The sequence below is a fragment of the Nansenia antarctica genome, assembly GCF_963989245.1.
Source record: "Nansenia antarctica genome assembly, chromosome: 20".
NCBI classification, from domain to species: Eukaryota; Metazoa; Chordata; class Actinopteri; order Argentiniformes; family Microstomatidae; genus Nansenia; species Nansenia antarctica.
In genome coordinates, this window is record NC_137693.1 from 15,361,881 (window position 1) to 15,380,835 (window position 18,955).

The 18,955-nt window shown below is 41.5% G+C and overlaps 2 protein-coding genes across 2 annotated transcripts; both read left to right on the plus strand.

Moving 5' to 3' along the window:
* Nucleotides 1–179: 179 nt before the first annotated feature.
* Nucleotides 180–4,533, plus strand: shpk (sedoheptulokinase; the record flags this gene model as incomplete). The annotated part of the gene is made up of 7 exons (XM_080549808.1): nt 180–314; nt 444–585; nt 696–870; nt 1,290–1,442; nt 2,967–3,142; nt 3,259–3,459; nt 3,609–4,533. The coding sequence occupies 7 exons, from the start codon at nt 180–182 to the stop codon at nt 4,004–4,006; spliced, it is 1,380 nt and encodes a 459-aa protein (XP_080405934.1). The 3' UTR covers nt 4,007–4,533.
* A 2,968-nt stretch (nt 4,534–7,501) lies between these two features.
* On the plus strand, nt 7,502–18,735 carry trpv1 (transient receptor potential cation channel, subfamily V, member 1; the record flags this gene model as incomplete). Its single annotated transcript, XM_080549451.1, has 15 exons — nt 7,502–7,722; nt 8,009–8,160; nt 8,265–8,417; nt 8,578–8,715; nt 9,516–9,814; nt 10,345–10,521; nt 12,097–12,252; nt 14,159–14,254; nt 14,445–14,515; nt 15,212–15,377; nt 15,874–15,940; nt 16,471–16,823; nt 16,962–17,083; nt 17,962–18,074; nt 18,620–18,735. 15 exons carry the CDS (start codon nt 7,502–7,504, stop codon nt 18,733–18,735), a joined length of 2,400 nt encoding a protein of 799 aa, XP_080405577.1.
* Between the last annotated feature and the right edge of the window lie 220 nt (nt 18,736–18,955).

Below are 18,955 nucleotides of genomic sequence, written 5' to 3' on the forward strand. Positions count from 1 at the left end.
GCTGAGGGCCAAAATAAAGATCTCTCTATTTACAAACAGAAAATCTCTCTATTTACAAACAGAAGAATAAAGATCTCTCTATTTACAAACAGAAGATCTCTCTATTTACAAACAGAAGAATAAAGATCTCTCTATTTACAAACAGAAGCCACAAGCTACCGATACACTTCTTAGCAACGATGGCGACATATGTGCTAGGGATAGACATAGGAACGACTTCAATCAAGGTCGTCTTATTTGATATTTGTTCAAAAAACGTCTCGGAGAGTTTTTCTTTGCCAACCACGGCAGATGTCGTCATCGATGAGTCACATGTATGTGGTACTAATATAACTTAATATTATATAACTTATATTAATATAACTGTGTTCAAATAGTCTCCTGTTTATCCAGTCTGCATTTCATTGTTTCTTCTGAAAATGCCTATATGCTTTCCAATGTAGGCTAAAGAACAAGATACTGGACAGATAATAAACACTCTGAATGAGTGCATGGCCTCTCTGACCAGAGACAAGCTGCAGAAGGTCATTACAGTTGGGGTGTCTGGGCAAATGCATGGTGTTTTGTTCTGGAAAGCAAAAACAGGTAGGCTAAATATGGTACCCAATATGGCACATGTTCATTCATTAGATTTTTTATTAAGAAAATCCCAGTGCTGCTTTGTTGAACCAAACCCTGTCTCCTCTACCACCCAGGGTGTGACTGGTCCAGTGGAAACCTCTTCAGACCCAGAGACACCAGTCAGCTGATCACCTGGCAGGATGGGCGCTGCAGCAGAGATTTCCTGTCCACTCTTCCAAAACCAGCCTCTCATCTCAGTGTCGCCACAGGCTTTGGTTGTGCCTCCATATTCTGGTACATGAGACACAGGTACACTACACACAGCATGCACACATGACCAGACTGACTGCCAATAATAGACACAGTATTTTATATAGGTCATTGTCAACCTCCTCCAGTTTGATTAAATTGTCATATTAATATGATCCAAATAAGTGTGTGTGTGTGTGTGTGTGTTTAATATATATGTTACGGTACATGTGGGAAAACTAGGGTTAGGTTTAGGTGCTAGGGTGACTTGGTACATGCTGGCATGTCTAACCCTAACCCTAACCCCACACCTACCCCTAACCCTAACCCTAGCACCTAACCCTAACCCTAGTTTTCCCACGTGTACCGTTTTCCCACATGTACCGTAACATACTGTGTACTGTATATATATATATATATATATATATATATATATATATATATATATATATATATATATATATATAATTTGAATACAGGCCAGGGTTTCTGGCTGATTTTACAGTGGCAGGAACCATCCATGACTATGTGGTATCCATGCTGTGTGGTTTGGAGAGATGTGCAATGACTTCCCAGAATGCAGCCAGCTGGGGCTACTTTAACACTGCCACCAACCAGTGGAACACGGACATGTGAGTATATCCTGTCTAAAAATGGTGCCGTCCTACTACAAAGTATGCATGGGTTAGAGTTTGTTTTACATCTATGGACAAACATGTTATGCCCCTCTCATTAGATACACTGGAAACTACTACTACTACTACTACTACTACTACTACTACTACTACTACTACTACTACTACTACTACTACTACTACTACTACTACTACTACTACTACTACTACTACTACTACTACTACTACTACTACTACTACTACTACTACTACTACTACTACTACTACTACTACTACTACTACTACTACTACTACTACTACTACTACTACTACTACTACTACTACTACTACTACTACTACTACTACTACTACTACTACTACTACTACTACTACTACTACTACTACTACTACTACTACTACTACTACTACTACTACTACTACTACTACTACTACTACTACTACTACTACTACTACTACTACTACTACTACTACTACTACTACTACTACTACTACTACTACTACTACTACTACTACTACTACTACTACTACTACTACTACTACTACTACTACTACTACTACTACTACTACTACTACTACTACTACTACTACTACTACTACTACTACTACTACTACTACTACTACTACTACTACTACTACTACTACTACTACTACTACTACTACTACTACTACTACTACTACTACTACTACTACTACTACTACTACTACTACTACTACTACTACTACTACTACTACTACTACTACTACTACTACTACTACTACTACTACTACTACTACTACTACTACTACTACTACTACTACTACTACTACTACTACTACTACTACTACTACTACTACTACTACTACTACTACTACTACTACTACTACTACTACTACTACTACTACTACTACTACTACTACTACTACTACTACTACTACTACTACTACTACTACTACTACTACTACTACTACTACTACTACTACTACTACTACTACTACTACTACTACTACTACTACTACTACTACTACTACTACTACTACTACTACTACTACTACTACTACTACTACTACTACTACTACTACTACTACTACTACTACTACTACTACTACTACTACTACTACTACTACTACTACTACTACTACTACTACTACTACTACTACTACTACTACTACTACTACTACTACTACTACTACTACTACTACTACTACTACTACTACTACTACTACTACTACTACTACTACTACTACTACTACTACTACTACTACTACTACTACTACTACTACTACTACTACTACTACTACTACTACTACTACTACTACTACTACTACTACTACTACTACTACTACTACTACTACTACTACTACTACTACTACTACTACTACTACTACTACTACTACTACTACTACTACTACTACTACTACTACTACTACTACTACTACTATTTAACTCTTTGTATTTAATGCAATCAAGTTTAAAGGGTGTTACCACTAATTGTGTGTGTTGTTGTGTGTTAGCTAACATGCGTGTGTGTGTGCACGCCGTAGTCTGAAGGATGCTGGCTTCCCAGTGTCGCTGCTCCCTGAGTGTGTGGCGTCTGGCAGCCTGGCAGGGCAGACGTGCTCTGAGTGGCATGGCATCCCTCCCCTCACGCCTGTAGGGGCGGCCCTGGGGGACTTCCAGTGCTCTGTCTACTCCTGCATGACTGAGAGGACAGACGCAGGTGAAGTTGAAGGCAGAGTTGGCAGTCCTACCTGTGAATGTCAATTGTTAATAAGCTTTTCATGTGATAGTTGAAGACTGATATGTGGAGGTTACTGTCTCTGTCCATTTGTACAGTTCTCAATATCAGCACCTCTGCCCAGCTGAGCTACGCCATGCCAGCTGACTTCACACCACCAGATGTTCCTGATCCCACCTCCTCCATCTCCTACTTCCCTTACTTCGACGGTTCTTACTTGGCGGTGGCAGCCTCACTCAACGGAGGAAATGTGTTGGCCACTTTTGTGGGGATGCTGAGTGCATGGATGAAAGAGCTAGGTAAGTTGTCATATTGTAGATTCACTCACAAACCTTATCATACATTTCCAATTAGACATAGAACATTCTTCCCATGATCACTTTTCTTTTCTTTTTCCCCCTCACACTTGAAGGGGTAGGGGTCAGTGACCTCACACTTGAAGGGGTAGGGGTCACAGGGGTCAGTGACTCCAGCCTCTATGAGCAGCTGGTCAGATGTGGCCTGAGGCAGGAGAGCAGCGGTCTGAGGGTGAGTCCCACCCTGCTGGGGGAGAGACACGCCCCTCTCTGTCTGGGACAGATCTCCAACATATCCACGTCCAACCTCTCCCTGGGCCATGTGACCAGAGCGGTCTGCTGCGGTATACTGGACAACATCACTGCTATGATGCCGCCTCCCTTCCTGCATGAGGCGGGGATCAGGAGGATCATGGGAAGTGGGAGTGCCCTGTCCCGTAACGAGGTGCTGAGGCAGGAAGCGGAGAGGGCTTTCCCTCTACTGATGGAATATGGAAGAGATGTGGATTCAGCAGTGGGCGTGGCCATGGTCTTTCATGACCAACTGTGAATCAGAACTCGCATCCAGAGGGACACGCCTGTTTGTTTACTTGAATACTTTGGAATTCTTATTATTATCAATAGCTGTGGCTATTCTGATCAATCTGAGGTACTACTGGTAATGCATTATGCCACTGCCATCACTTGGCAGACGCCTTGTTCGATTTTTTTATGATGATCTGGCCAAAGTAACAACACAACACCTAGCCAGCAGGAAAGTAAACATCGCCAACTCGTCAGCCCTCATGCAGGAGCTCAAAGATATCCTGGAGTCCAATGGTCTTGACTGGTCACTAGTCATCAGTATTCTACTTGATGTCGATTTTCAGGCACAGGATTCTTTCCCACTTTAAGCCCTGCTAGTGTGCTTGTATTGTAACGAAACCAATTTCTATTATATTTCTATATCAGTGTTATTAATGATAGCATTCATTCATTCATTTCAGTGAAATTTCTGGATTACATTGTAATAATTATGGTATTGTTACAATGTCTGTGAACCTGTTTTCATTTGATGACTGATTTTTATATATGATCATGACATGCAAAAATAAACAATAAAGCCTGATGACTTCTAGTCACTGTTGAGAGAATAGAGAAGGAGAGGCATAATAGCATCTTCATAATCAGTAAACACACCAGCCTGTGGTCTTTCCGACCACATGTTTAGTCACACAAAGAGTCTCACACGAGACAGTTCAGTAGACAGAAGATCTGTGTAGAGGCGGGCACACAGGAAGCTCTGCAAAGATGTTCTGAGAAAAACAGAAGAAATGCTTTTGACATAAAAGGAACTGAAAAAACCCTGTGACAAGGAATACATTCAAAACAGTAAGTCAATTACAAAATCTTCTGATGTGTGAAATAGATGAGATAAAACTAAGACAAAAATATTGAATTGTTTTTACACATATCATACACTTGGAAGTAAATAGGACAACTATGTTACTGTATGAGTGATAAGGTGATGTGAACATGAAAATATGAACGTCATAATGTTGTCTTGATCTGGTGGTCCTCCATCCACACTTTGATTGACCTTGCTTTGTGGCATGGAGCATTGTCCTGCTGGGAAAACACAACCCTCCGACTTGTCAACATTGTCAGAGCAGAAGGAAGCAAGTTTTCTTATTCTTATGCATGCTCAACTTGTAGTACTTATGCCTGGATAAGAGCAGCAGTAGGGATTATTGTTTATTTACCACTTTGTAGAACATCGTTAACATTAACATTACCTTTATTTTCCAACCTTCCTATCATTTAGCTGCCTTTGTGCATCTCTGGTACTTTGACTGCTGAATCAGTACATCTTAAAAGGATCAATATCAGCCATCCTTTTAGCTCTGAGAGCTCCGCTAATGTTCTCAGGGGATGGATGCCTAATCCCCCCACAGCACTTCCCACATAATCATCTTACATCCTTGGTTATTATTCATTATTGTGTGCATTTGGTATTTAACAGTTGTATGTTCAATGTGTTTTTTTGTAATTCTATTTACATGTGAACAGCACACCAGTAAAAAAGAGATGTTAGTCTCAGTGAGCTTTCCCTGGATAAATAAAGGTTAATGCTCATTCATGACATACGGATGAAATAATAGCTGGAGACATGCAAGAACGTTTGACTATTCAGTGCAATGCTCTTCATACGGGTAGAGAAGGAAGTAATTCATCTCTGTGTAAGTAGTTATCTGATTTAGATCTTCTTGTCAGATGCGTTTCTTGTGTCTTTGTTTGTATAATGGGTAATATTTAAATTATTGATGACGGTTTTGCATTGTTTAGGTGTGGAATGATTTACTGCCAAGGGTCCTGAAATCTTTCACTCCACCCAATCTCCACTGGACCATACCCTGAGAAACTAAAATATACTCAGAGATACTACGCATATTTCCAAATGGCATTTTTGCTAGCTGATTTTGCATGTTGAATTACATTTTTATGTCTTAAACTGTGATTCTCATATGCGTTGTTCCTTGATATTCCATGATGTCATTTTCTGCCACTGCAGTCATGTAGAAAGATGCGTAGCACAGAAGGTCAGTTCAGAGCAGAGGAAGAGGCTGGATCAGGTATCCTTGATCTCAGCTCTCAGTTACACTGCTAGGATTGTGGTTACTGTGATAATAATACATTACAATGGCAAATACAATAATGTGCTCAAGGAACTAAATGAGAAATATCGGCTACGCCTAGTCGCTACTCTGGTTGTTGTACTGTAAGAAGGAGAGGGGTTGATAATCATATGACCAGATAATCAGATGATCAGATTACTTTATTTTTATTTTTTATGTCTGAGCAATAGAAGCCACACCAAGCCCTATAGGCATAAGAACTAAGCAAATAAGGATCCATAACTAGACCACTTGACAGTAAAATGGACACCATTAATAAAGCCCATAGACATAATGTCATAAAGGCTTTGTTCACATGCAAATGTTGTACAGAGAGGTGCCATGCACATGGAAGATGGAGATATGTATAATATACAACCATAACACAACATGAGACTGGGTGATATTATTATTAATATTATGACCCAGTCTCATGTTGTGTTATGGTGGTAAATTAATACAATTGGATAAGTTCTGAGCCATCAGTACATGTTGCTCAAATAACAAACGATTAATGTTTACTTTTGATTAAATATGTTTTACATTTGTTTACCCCTCGTCACTTGCTCTAAAACCGCAAAAGGTATTGACACATTCAATGTATATTACTGTATTGTGCAATATTGTTTAAGTGCAAAAGGATTTTTTATGACATGGAAGTAGGTGTAATGGCGTAATGATCAGAAATATGGTGAAATCAGGGGCCTGACTTCCCTCATTTTGCTGTGCCACTTGTTCCTCATGGTGGGCAGAGAAGTCTTCAGTTTCCATCTGAATCATTGTCCATCCCTTCCCCTTTTGTCTGACCTCGACAAGGAAACAACCAAAAACAAATAGTTTTCTTTCCTCCCAGAGAGCTTCTGATTAACAAGTAATTCCTATTAGCTTAGCTTGAAAAGGAATAGACTCACCAACAATGTATCTCATTAAAGTCATCCTCATTTGCAGATCAACTGAGAATCTTCAGAAAAATATTGCCACAAACTGTTGCCAGATTAAAATATGTCTAACTGTTGTCATGGGAAACTGCTGGTAAACAACCGCCTTTGTTACTCATCAGGAGTGTATCACATGTCTAAACCCATGTGTATTTTTAGAGGCCAAATTTCTCACATGTTTCAAAAGGATGTGGAAAGGTTTCGATAACAAAAAAAACGGTTTTGATAGATTCATAAATGTTAAGTTAAAATGCAAATGAGCAGATAGAGTGGAACAATTACAGAGCCCAAGACAAGGGCCATGAATGTCGTCTCTCGCTTCCACATGACAACATTTATCTGGTTCATAATGTTTATTGAATCCCTCTGAACATAATTAGTGTCTAATTTGCATAGCGTATGTATTGACATTACCATGACTCCTCCTACAGAACGTCAGTGTGAGAGGTGGATATGAGCAAGTCAAAGGACCCAGACGGGACCCCGTTCTCCCTGGAGACAGACGACAGGACTGACGAGGAGAGGGCGCAGAGCAGACAGGGGAAGAAGGACCGGCTGGTGTCGGCCCTGGGCATGGGCGGGTCAGAGAGACCCAAAGGCCCCATGGACTCAGACTACCAGGAGGAGCTGGAGGAAGCAAAGCCCAAGATCAAATTCAATCTCAATTTTGACAAGTGAGACATCCAATTTACTGAGCATAATATAATATATATAATATACTCTAATGTGATTTCTGGCTCTTCATAGCCTGACTGTAAGGCTCAGTAACGAGTGTTAATGATGTTGAGACGGTACAGCTGTTTGACCCAAGGACAGAGTTAAAATTAGAACATTATTTACAATAAGATTTTAGTTTTGAGGCACTGTTGAACAAAACCACATATGTATTATATTTATACAAACAAAAAGGGCTTTTGCAATCTTATATAAAGTCTAAAATATTTCTTATTTCAATTCTAGGAAAGTGAGAGGGTTGGAGGAGAGCAAAGAGGAGCTGGACAAGAGGTTTGACATCAAACGGCTGTTTGAGGCCGTATCAAGTGATGACTTCAACAAGCAGGAGCTGCAACAGTACCTCCATCACTCCATGAAGAAGCTCACCAACTCTGAATGTGAGCAGGTCCATCATGTGTACTGGAGTTATCTGTCATGGGTCACTATAACATAACATAAACATAAACACACACCATTTCTTCACTAATTGTTTTCTCTCTAGATCAATCATACGGCAAAAACGCCCTGCTGAAGGCCATTCTGAGTCTGAAAGGCAGCAGGAATGACATAGTAAAATCTCTCCTAGACATCGCAGAGGAGATGGGAGACATTAAAGAATTTGTCAACGCATCGTACACAGACAGCTATTACAAAGGTAAACTTTCACACAACAGAATCATCATTGGCTGATTTCCTAATCTACATCTTGCCTCTGCCAACTCAGCATATTGTACAGCCCTCAACCACTTATACAGCCACGCATATAAGGTTTAGTATCTTTAACAGTCTATCCTTTCTATCTGTGGATCACATAGGCCAAACAGCCATTCACATTGCCATTGAGAGAAGGAGCATCGATTTAGTTCAGCTGTTGGTCGAAAAAGGAGCTGACGTCCATGCCAAAGCCTGTGGGAAGTTCTTCCAACCCCACAATGAACCCAGCTTCTACTTTGGTGAGTCACTGGGCAACAGCGCCCCCCTCTGGCAGGTTTGCTTCTCTGCTGCTTGTCTAGTCACCTCACTGAGAGTCACCTCACTGAGAGAGTCACGCCACTGAGAGAGTCACGCCACTGAGAGAGTCACCTCACCTCACTGAGAGAGTCACCTCACTGAGAGAGTCACCTCACTGAGAGAGGAATCATTTTCTTGTTAATGGCTGTTTGCAAAAACATGAATGAATGAATGAATGAACCTTTTTTATTTCGAACATGATTTAAAATAATAAAAGAACAAATAACTATGGCCTATCAATGTTGGAAAGGGAGTAGGATGAAGCCTAAGCTTATCATGTCCTACCCCTATCCGTCACTCTCAAGTGAGAACAATTATACTTAAATTATATAATCCAGTTAATTAATTCATACATTTCAGTATCAACAGTATTAATAATTGTTCATTCTTAATACTGAAACAACACAAAATAAATAAATAACAAACATCAGTATCCACAATGTAATACAAAAGAAAACCACTTACTCTTAATCCAGAAGATTAACAACCTTCCCTTTCCTCATTTTGGTAGTTAACAAAAATCATTCCTTTAAACCTTTTTTTAAATAGAGCAATATTTCTGTTTTATTTTTTCATATTTTCATCTAGCCCATTCCACATGGTAATTCCATAGAATGATATGCACCTGCTCCTGAGATCCTGACTATAAATTCATAAAATGTACAAAATGAAAGAAATGGATGGTGATCTGATCCATATATCTGGATAAAATGACTCATTTGTGAATAACTCTGATTAACAGGGGAGTTGCCTCTATCCCTGGCTGCATGCACCAACCAGACGGACGTAGTGGACTTCCTGATGGAGAACCAGCACCAGACGGTGGACGTGAGGGAGAGGGACTCCCAGGGGAACATGGTGCTGCACGCCCTGGTGGTGGTGGCGGACAATAGCAGAGAGAACACTGAATTTATCGCTGCCATGTACGACCACATCCTCACGACGACCGCCAGGCTCCACCCAAAGTGGAAGCTGGAGGAAGTAGAGAACAACCAGATGCTGACACCTATCAAACTGGCTGCCAAGACCGGCAAGATCGGGGTAAACAGTAGTAGTAGTGTCTGAGATGGGGAACACTGTATGATTCACCATGAACTGTTTGCTGTGAGCTATCACCCACGTAACATTTTAATTTTTGGCATTTAGCAGACGCCTTATTCCAAAGCGAGTTACATTTGACTAAGCAAGTGAATCATCAATCCACCAGTCGTAGCAGGAAGAATAATCCAGCTCAGGCCCGGGGCCATTGTCAGTCTCTGTGATAGAAGGAAAAATCGACTTCTATCACCATCTTCTAAACCTATACTTTTTATTTTATTTGTATATAGACACTGGAGAAACAGAGAAACAGTAGGGGGGCAATAGAAGTTTTAGGGGACACAGTAAAGGGAAAAAGCGGGTGTCTCAGGAGACGCAGTGCTGGGGGGCAGTAGAAGTCTCAGGAGGAGCAGTTAAGGTGTAACCTGAAGAGATGGGTAACATTGTGTTCCTAAGACAGAGAAGATCCATGTATTTGTCTAAATGTGGTACACACTTTTGAATGTGTTAATTCTCTGATTGTTGTCCCATAGCTGTTTGAACACATCCTGCACCGTGAGTTCGAGGACAGACACACTAGACACCTGTCCCGTAAGTTCACTGAGTGGGTTTATGGACCTGTCCACTCCTCTCTCTACGACCTGGCCTCTCTGGACTCCTATGAGAACAACTCTGTCCTGGAGATAGTGGTCTATAGCAGTGACATGCCTGTAAGTCACATCAATATATCCATCCTTCAATACATACATACAACACAATACAACACAATACATATCACATACAATCATTTCATTTGAAAGAAATACATCTCCAGAAAGGGGGACACCTACAGCAAAGACGCATCTATTACCAGTCAAGTCTAATTAACCCTTGTGTGGTGTTCGGGTCAACCGGACCCGTTTTACATTTTTACTTGGTGAGAAATGGTACAAGAATACATTTGATCAATATGAAACTCCATGGCCTTGGCTTATTTTCTATGAAAAACATGTAAAAGTGAAAAAAAACATTTTTTACACATCCTACAATACCCCAACACATTTATGTCCTTCATAACGAGGGCCGAAGAACATAACCTCCTATCTGAACAATTCTGTAAGATTTTAAATTTGTTTCTTTAATTTAATTTTATTTTTATTTTTATTTTAATTTTAAGATTTTAAACATTTTTGCAGATAGGAGGTTATGTTCTTCGGCCCTCGATAAGATCTTCGGGTCATTTAGGCCCGGATGCACAGAGACACACAGAAACATACACACACTCACTCACACACCTCTGCTCTAGCTTTCCCGTGCCAAGAAGCCGTCTGCTCTCGCACTTTTTACCCTTTGAAGTGCAACATTGTAAACATTTTTACATTTTCTTGCACTGTACAGAACGTATGCAGCAACTGCAAAAAGTACATTTGAGGTACACACACTGTCACATTCTGTGCTTCATGTGTTGTGTAGACAGGCATACCCATGCACACACAATTGTAGCCAGTGGTATTTCAGAATTATTTGGGATTTTTCAGACATAATACTGTATTTCGACAGTGACAGTGAAAACAGTGTACATTCCGTTCGTGTTTTGTGATTCAGCATTTGCAGACATTTTTGAGAGATGTATTTCATAGCTATTGGCAAAAACAATCTTAGTTTGGTTCTTTCATTTCTATTCTTGTTCATCACCTGTATTTTCTTTACAGCTTTGATTATAATTAGATAAATGTGAAATTCAATTGAGAATATAAATTCAAAATAATAAACAGCAATCAAAACATTGTTTCATTTACATTTTTCCTAGATAAGTATGATTTATGACACCCAGGTCTTTATTATAGTGGATTTTGCATTTTCAAAGTTAGGGGCATCATGTGCATAAAAACGCTTCTACTCATCATGCTGTCGTTCGGCCCCACCTATTCCCAGGGGTCTGACACTTTGTGGGTTGTTACTAAGCATCCTCTGCTCCAGCCTCTCCAAAGGGCAGCCCCCTAGATCCACTAGAACAAAAGATATGCACTTTTGAATGTGTACACAGTACCTATTGTGCATTATTGGGTACAGTACCTGTTTGTGCCCACAGGAGGCGCCCTTTAATATTATGGGCTATTTTGGGGCTTTCTTGCGCCCTGAGTATACCCCCTTGTATGGGTCACCCTTGGGACTAGGAGCACCGTGTCAAGACAAGTGCTTTTAAAACCCCAATGATGTCCCGGGTCAACTTGACTCGAACACTACGAAAGGGTCCAAAAAGTGAACACCACACAAGGGTTTTAAACGGCTAAATCTCATTTCAGAACCGTCATGAGATGCTCCAGATCGAGCCTCTGAACAGGCTGTTGGAGGAGAAGTGGGCCAGGTTCGCTGGGCGGATCTTTTTTTTCAACTTTGTGGTGTACCTCCTGTACCTGTCCATCTTCACCGTCATGTCCTACAACAGGAAGCGAGGAACGGTGAGGTGTTTGCATCATCAAATATGTCACGTCTGATCATTTGGTCCTCATATCGGCCAACCAATCAAAATGTTCCGACTTCTCTTTTGAAACACAGAACTAAGTTTCAAAGTTGTTGAGAATCACAACACAAACTCGCTAGTCAAGCCAAAATACTGCAACGCAATGGATTGGGTGAGTAATCCCCCCACTGCTACCAAGTTAACTAGAACACTACTTTACATTGTTAGTAGACTCACAAAACAAGCTGTGTTAGTTGACTAGCGGTTGTTAAGTTGTGACGTGTTTCCGGGTCCAATGTTGGCTGACGCGCTCTCTTCGAAATGCCTCAGTAATAATAATAATTCATTATATTTATATAGCGCTTTCCGAGGCTCAAGGACGCTGACAATATGGGAAAAACGGGAAAGTGCTGCTGTGTCCCTTGTATGAATAGCAGTGGCGGGCGGTGCATTTCACACCTAGGCCTTCAGTGATGTCCGACACATTCCTACCTGAATTATTCTACCTCTTAATACCATCGTTATGACGCCATGGCTCTAGAAACTAGACAGAAACACAGTATAACCGGGCGTTGCATCACCTTAACATAGTCAGACAAGTACAACAGAGTTATATTAATATTTCCGAAGCATTTTTAATCAATAAATCCGCATTTACAATGAAGAGTGTTAAACTAACATCTTTAAGATCGCTACATTACCCACGTCTGTCGTCTCGTCCACCATAATAGCGACAAAGGGTGCCTTTTTAATCTCCATTTTGATCTCTTCTTCCATCACTTCAGCAATAGCAAAAATCAGGTCGTTTTGTATTTTGCCTGACGTCCCAGTAAACACTTTGTTTGTGGACAGGTGGTAATGTAAATCTGGGTTGTTTTCAGCCAGAAAAGAAAGAAGCTCAACGTAGTTTCCTCTGTTTGTGGACTTGGCGCTTTCATTGTGTCCCCTAAATGAAAGTTATTGTTTACCCAAAAACAGGACACAATCGATCAGTATTATCGATCAGTCAACGAAAGCTTTCGTTGTGAGGCTCCGTTTCCCTGCGCACTTTCAAAAGTTTCACATCTACCGGCATAGTTCCGCATCTCAATAGTGAATATCAATAGTGCGTATCAATAGTGCGTAGCAATAGTGCGTATCCAATCAAAAGACGTGCTGGGTGCTGACATCATTGAGCCTTACAGCAGGCGCCGTTGTTGCTTTTGCTCGCATCTACGTAGGTTTACTAGGTACGCCACAGGTTTTCTCGTTCCAACGTTAAGTTACAGGTCGAATCCGCGGCACCGTTTAATGTGCAGGAGGGCAGATTTTTGAGCCCCCTAGCAACACATTTTGATTGGATAAAAGCTCTAACATAAATGCCAGCCCTCCAAATCTCAATCAGAGACTGGAAGCAGCGCAACCAAGAGGAAAGCTATGAAATGAAGAGAATAGACTATGGGGAATCATTAATACATATTTGTGGAAAATATATATTAAAATAAAATGTATATTCTGATGATGTTTAGGCCAGCAGAGAAGGCCTTGCTGGCCCTGACGGCACACCACTGATGAATAGATGCCAATCTAAAAAACGATTGAACTGTCATTCTACCGCTGTAGTACACTGGTACTCTGGTGCGGGGACGTTTTTATTTAGACCCGGAAATTGCTAAACGTCACGCTTAACAACCGAATAGATTTTCAACAACGCGGAAATGTGTTCACATGTTTCGAAAAGAAAAGTCTGATCATTACATCAGATCCCGACATGAGGACCAAAGCATTAGAATGTGTCACATATCACCAAAACTGATTAAATCCGCCTCATTCTGTGTATGAGGGTATGAGAGTACAGTGACGTCATTATACTGTACCTGACGTAGCGGAGGAGATCAATGTTGTTCTTGTTCTCTGACCCTCAGCCACCTTTCCCCCTGGAGCACACCACAGAGGACTACCAGCGGCTGGTGGCTCAAGTCATTACGACCGTGGGGTCGTGCTACTTCTTCATAAGAGGCGTATGTGAACAACAGCACTTCTTGCATTTGAAATAAAACAGAAATATTTCTTTAGATGTAGTGAAATACTATACAAGCATGGCCGATGTGCTTTTATTATCAGAGTCTCAAACATCTAGAACACAACACAACAAAATAGTATTATATATATTACATATCTGCTTCATCAAATGGTTTTCTCCATCCCCAGATATTCGACTTAAAGAGAAAGCGCCCGACACTGAAGACATTGCTGATTGATGGATACAGCGAGATTCTTTTGTAAGTGGTACAAAAACAACAGTCTAGTCTACACACTTTACAATACCATCTGCCTCTACTATGATTATAGCATAATTACTTCATAAACACAGATGATGTCACAATCTAGGTTGGCAGGACATCTTTCAGTCTGTTACAAGCGTATAACCTCTTCTTCTGGTGTACAACACTGTACACTGTAGTAGCACGTCTGCGTCAGTGCAGTCCAAAGCAGCGTCTTTGATCCTAACATCTGAGGATGTATCTAGCAGTCAGACTGTGTGTAAAAAGTGATCCTATACCATTCTGCTTGAGTACGTTTTTGGCAGCTCCATACATGTGTAGGTTGTTAGTGCTTTAACACTACAACAGCCGTGCCTATTTTACCTACTAGTAGAGCCGCCTTGGGGGTCAAATAGACCCCCTTTTTAGAATGTAAATCTGCTACTTACACACAGAGATCACTAGAGGGCACTTCTTTTTTTAGCCTGCCTCCTACACAGAAAAACTGCAAAATAGCTTTATACTATCTTATCCTGATGTGATTTTGAAAATGTAAGGATACTGGGTGGTAGAACGCACATATCTAGGAAAAGTTATGAAAGGAGGGTCCTGAAATGTCATTGAGTGCAAAGATATAAACATTTTCTTTACTCACAGGGGTCAAATGACATCATGTCAGAGGGCTCTCTGGTGACTCTGACTCTCTGCTGGTAGTTTTGTGCAGGCGGTCCTCTTCCTGGTGTCCGTGGCGCTGTACTGCTGTGGGAGGGAGGAGTACCTGGGCTTCCTGGTGCTGTGCCTGGCTCTCAGCTGGGTCAACCTGCTCTACTTCTCTAGGGGCTACATACACATGGGCATCTACAGTGTCATGATCCAGAAGGTAGTTGATGCAGGTCACACCCCTATAGAACATCTAGGGTTCATTGCCACATGTGATTGGCACAACATTGATAATAATAATAATAATAATAACTTTTTATTTGTATAGCGCTTTTCCTGCAAACGTTGCAGCTCAAAGTGCTTTAATCATTATATAATTATAATTGAATTATTTAGTCATTTAAAGGCAATATTAAAAAGATGGGTTTTTAGTCTTGACTTGAACATGTGCTGAGGTTGCATCCCTAATGTAAACTGGCAGTGCATTCCACAATCTGGGTGCATAAAATGAGAATGCAGCCTCACCAAATCTCTTCTTTTGTACATGTGGTACACAGAGAAAACCAGCGAACATAGAACATACTGTATATACAACATCTAGGATTCATTGCCACAGGGCATATGATTGGCACAACATTGATATCATGACCAAGTTGCGCTGAACCACTGAGCTCTTTTGATTCACTAGTTCTCTGTTTCTTTCCCCTTCTTTGTAGATGATCCTCAGTGATATTTTGCGCTTTCTGTTTGTCTACATCGTCTTCCTCCTCGGGTTTTCAGCAGGTATTTCATCTCTCGTCACTTTTGTATTCAGGAACACAAAATATTCATCCTGTCAGACCCTTATGAGTTGTAAATGAATGTGCATTGATCTGTTTATTCTTCTACCACAATCAAAATACCTATCACATCGCCAGTGACAGTGCCCTGGTACAATGACACTTCTTTTTTTTAATATATTTTATTTTATAGACAAGACAAACTAACAAACAAACAAACAACAAGCTGCTAGGCATACATGTCTAGTATGATTTGGTTCCAAGCAATTCCCAAAACTAAAGAGTACAAGTAAAATAAAATAGTAAAAAAAAGAGAGTACAGGCTTGCATCACTACAGGATATAATCAACAATTCTTTACATTTTTAGATAATCAATAATTGGACCCCATATGTTCAAATATCATTTGGGACCTTTAGAGTTGTAGAAGCGTATTCTCTGTACAATGACACTTATAAAACAGTGAAAACATTTCAGTGTGAACACACTTTATAAAACTACACTGTCAATAACACCATTCTCTGTTCCTTCTCAGCCGTGGTCACTCTGCTGGTGGGGTCTTCAGAGTCCCCTACTGAGGCCCCTTCTGAGTCGAACCGCACCGCAGTCGGCTCACGTAGCTTGTTCAATACGCTGCAGGAGGTGGAGGGATGTAAGAAACCCACCTTCACCAACATCGCCTACACCACACTGGAGCTGTTCAAGTTCACCATCGGCATGGGCGACCTGGAGTTCACCGACAACTACCAGTACAAGGGGGTGTTCTACGTGGTGCTCATCTCCTACATCGTGCTCACCTACATCCTGCTGCTCAACATGCTCATCGCCCTCATGAGCCGCACCGTGGAGAAGATCTCCCAGGAGAGCACCAGCATCTGGAAACTCCAGGTGCTCCAGGAAGTGACTCTGTCACACTGTGTTCAACTGTTCCATCCAAGCTTATGAATGACTTCACTCCCACTGCAGGCACATGAGGGTGAGGGTGTATTAAGGGTGTGTTAAGTGTACATTTCTCTGTGTGTGCAGCGGGCCATCACCATCCTGGACCTGGAGAGGAGCCTCCCACACTGCCTCAGGGAGAGGCTGCGCTCTGGGGTGGAGAAGGACCTGGGCAACAAGACTGAGAACGACCGTCGCTGGTGCTTCAGGTGCCTCATATGTGAACACATTTCCGCGTTGTTGAAAATCGGTAACACATTGCTAGTCAACTAACACAGCTTGTTTTGTGAGCCTGCTAACAATGTAAAGTAGTGTTCTAGTTCACTAGGTAGCAGTGGGGATTACTCACCCAATCCATTGCGTTGTTGCAGTATTTTGGCTCGACTAGCGAGTTTGTGTTGTGATTCTCAACAACGTTGAAACGTAGTTCCGTGTTTCAAAAGAAAAGTCCCAACATTTTGATGGCACATTCATCCTCAACATTTTGACACACCAATGGCGGCAAGCTACCACACAAGGCGCCGGCCCGCTCACTGGGAGCAATTTGGGGTTCAGTGTCTTGCCCAAGGACACTTCGACGCTGGGGCTCGAACCGCCGATCTGCCAACCTTGTGATCATTAGACGACTAATACCTCCTGCGCCACAGCCGCCCCAAATGATCAGACTATGTCACATACGGTCCCATCTCATCCAGTTCTGGTGCAGCGACCAGATAACTTGAGATAAGAGAACAGATTCACCATCCTAGACAGCACAACCGGGCTTTATGAGAACACAGGTTTTTACTTTAATGACAGAAGCACTTGCGAGTAAACATTTGAATTGGAAAGGTAAGAATGTGTTTAGGGTTTCGATCAGCATTGATGAAAGAGACACATTTGGCCCAACACAACACAACCCATCCAGCTGTTCTCATTGTGTCAGGAGAAGATAATGGAACACGTGTGGCAGCTGTGTGTGGAATTGAATGACCGCGCTGCTGTGCTCCGTATACAGGGTGCTGCATCGATCTGCTTTCTCTGACATCTGATTGATGGGTGTCATATAGCAGACAGTAATTGGAGCATGTGTCCTCTGTTGTCCCAGAGTGGAGGAAGTCAACTGGAACAAATGGAACACCAACCTGAGCATGATCAACGAGGACCCCGGCAGCTGGGATGTGGCCACGTCGTCCCCGACTCACAGATCACCAGGAGGAGGTTTGGACAGGAAAACTATCTGACTATCTACCGTCTAGGCTTTAACACCTTTAAGGCAGTGTTAATTTTGTCAGGCTTTTTAGTCACTTAGTCTTTGGTGTTTAGATGAAGATGCACACCAGTTCTAGTCACACCAAGTCACCTCCATTTTTCTTAGTTCCAGTCCAGTTCCAGTTGATGAAAACTGAAAACATTCCAGTGCAGTCTCAGTCCACAAAAACCACGAAAACTCGACTAAAATGTTTTGGAGTTTTTGTGGACTGAGACTGCACTGGAATGTTTACAGTTTTCATCAACTGGAACTGGACTGGAACTAAGAAAAATGGAGGTGACTTGGTGTGACTAGAACTGGTGTGCATCTTCATCTAAACACCAAAGACTAAGTGACTAAAAAGCCTGATAAAATTAACACTGCCTTAAAGGTCACACATTGTAATATTTCTATTTCTATACAGATCAAGTGTATAAGAAGTAAGCATAATAAGCATGTTTATATATCTGATATAATGCAGAGTATGCTGCTAAACCTTCTCATCTGACCTCAGAGAGGAGCTGGCCAGGGTTCCTGAGGGATTTCAGTCGACGAGGGACACACCGGCGACATCGTCAACAAACACACGTGTCCAGAGAGATGACCCCGCTGTCTGCTAGTCCAGTCTGAAGACAGAACTGTGTCTCCTAGTCCAGTCTGAAGACATAACTGTCTGCTAGTCCAGTCTGAAGACAGAACCGTCTCCTAGTCCAGTCTGAAGACAGAACCGTCTCCGAGTCCAGTCTGAAGACAGAACCGTCTCCTAGTCCAGTCTGAAGACAGAGACCTGCACCTCCACTTCTTCTGATCTTAAACGTCCCCTCATCAAGACTTGGTCTACTCTATAGCC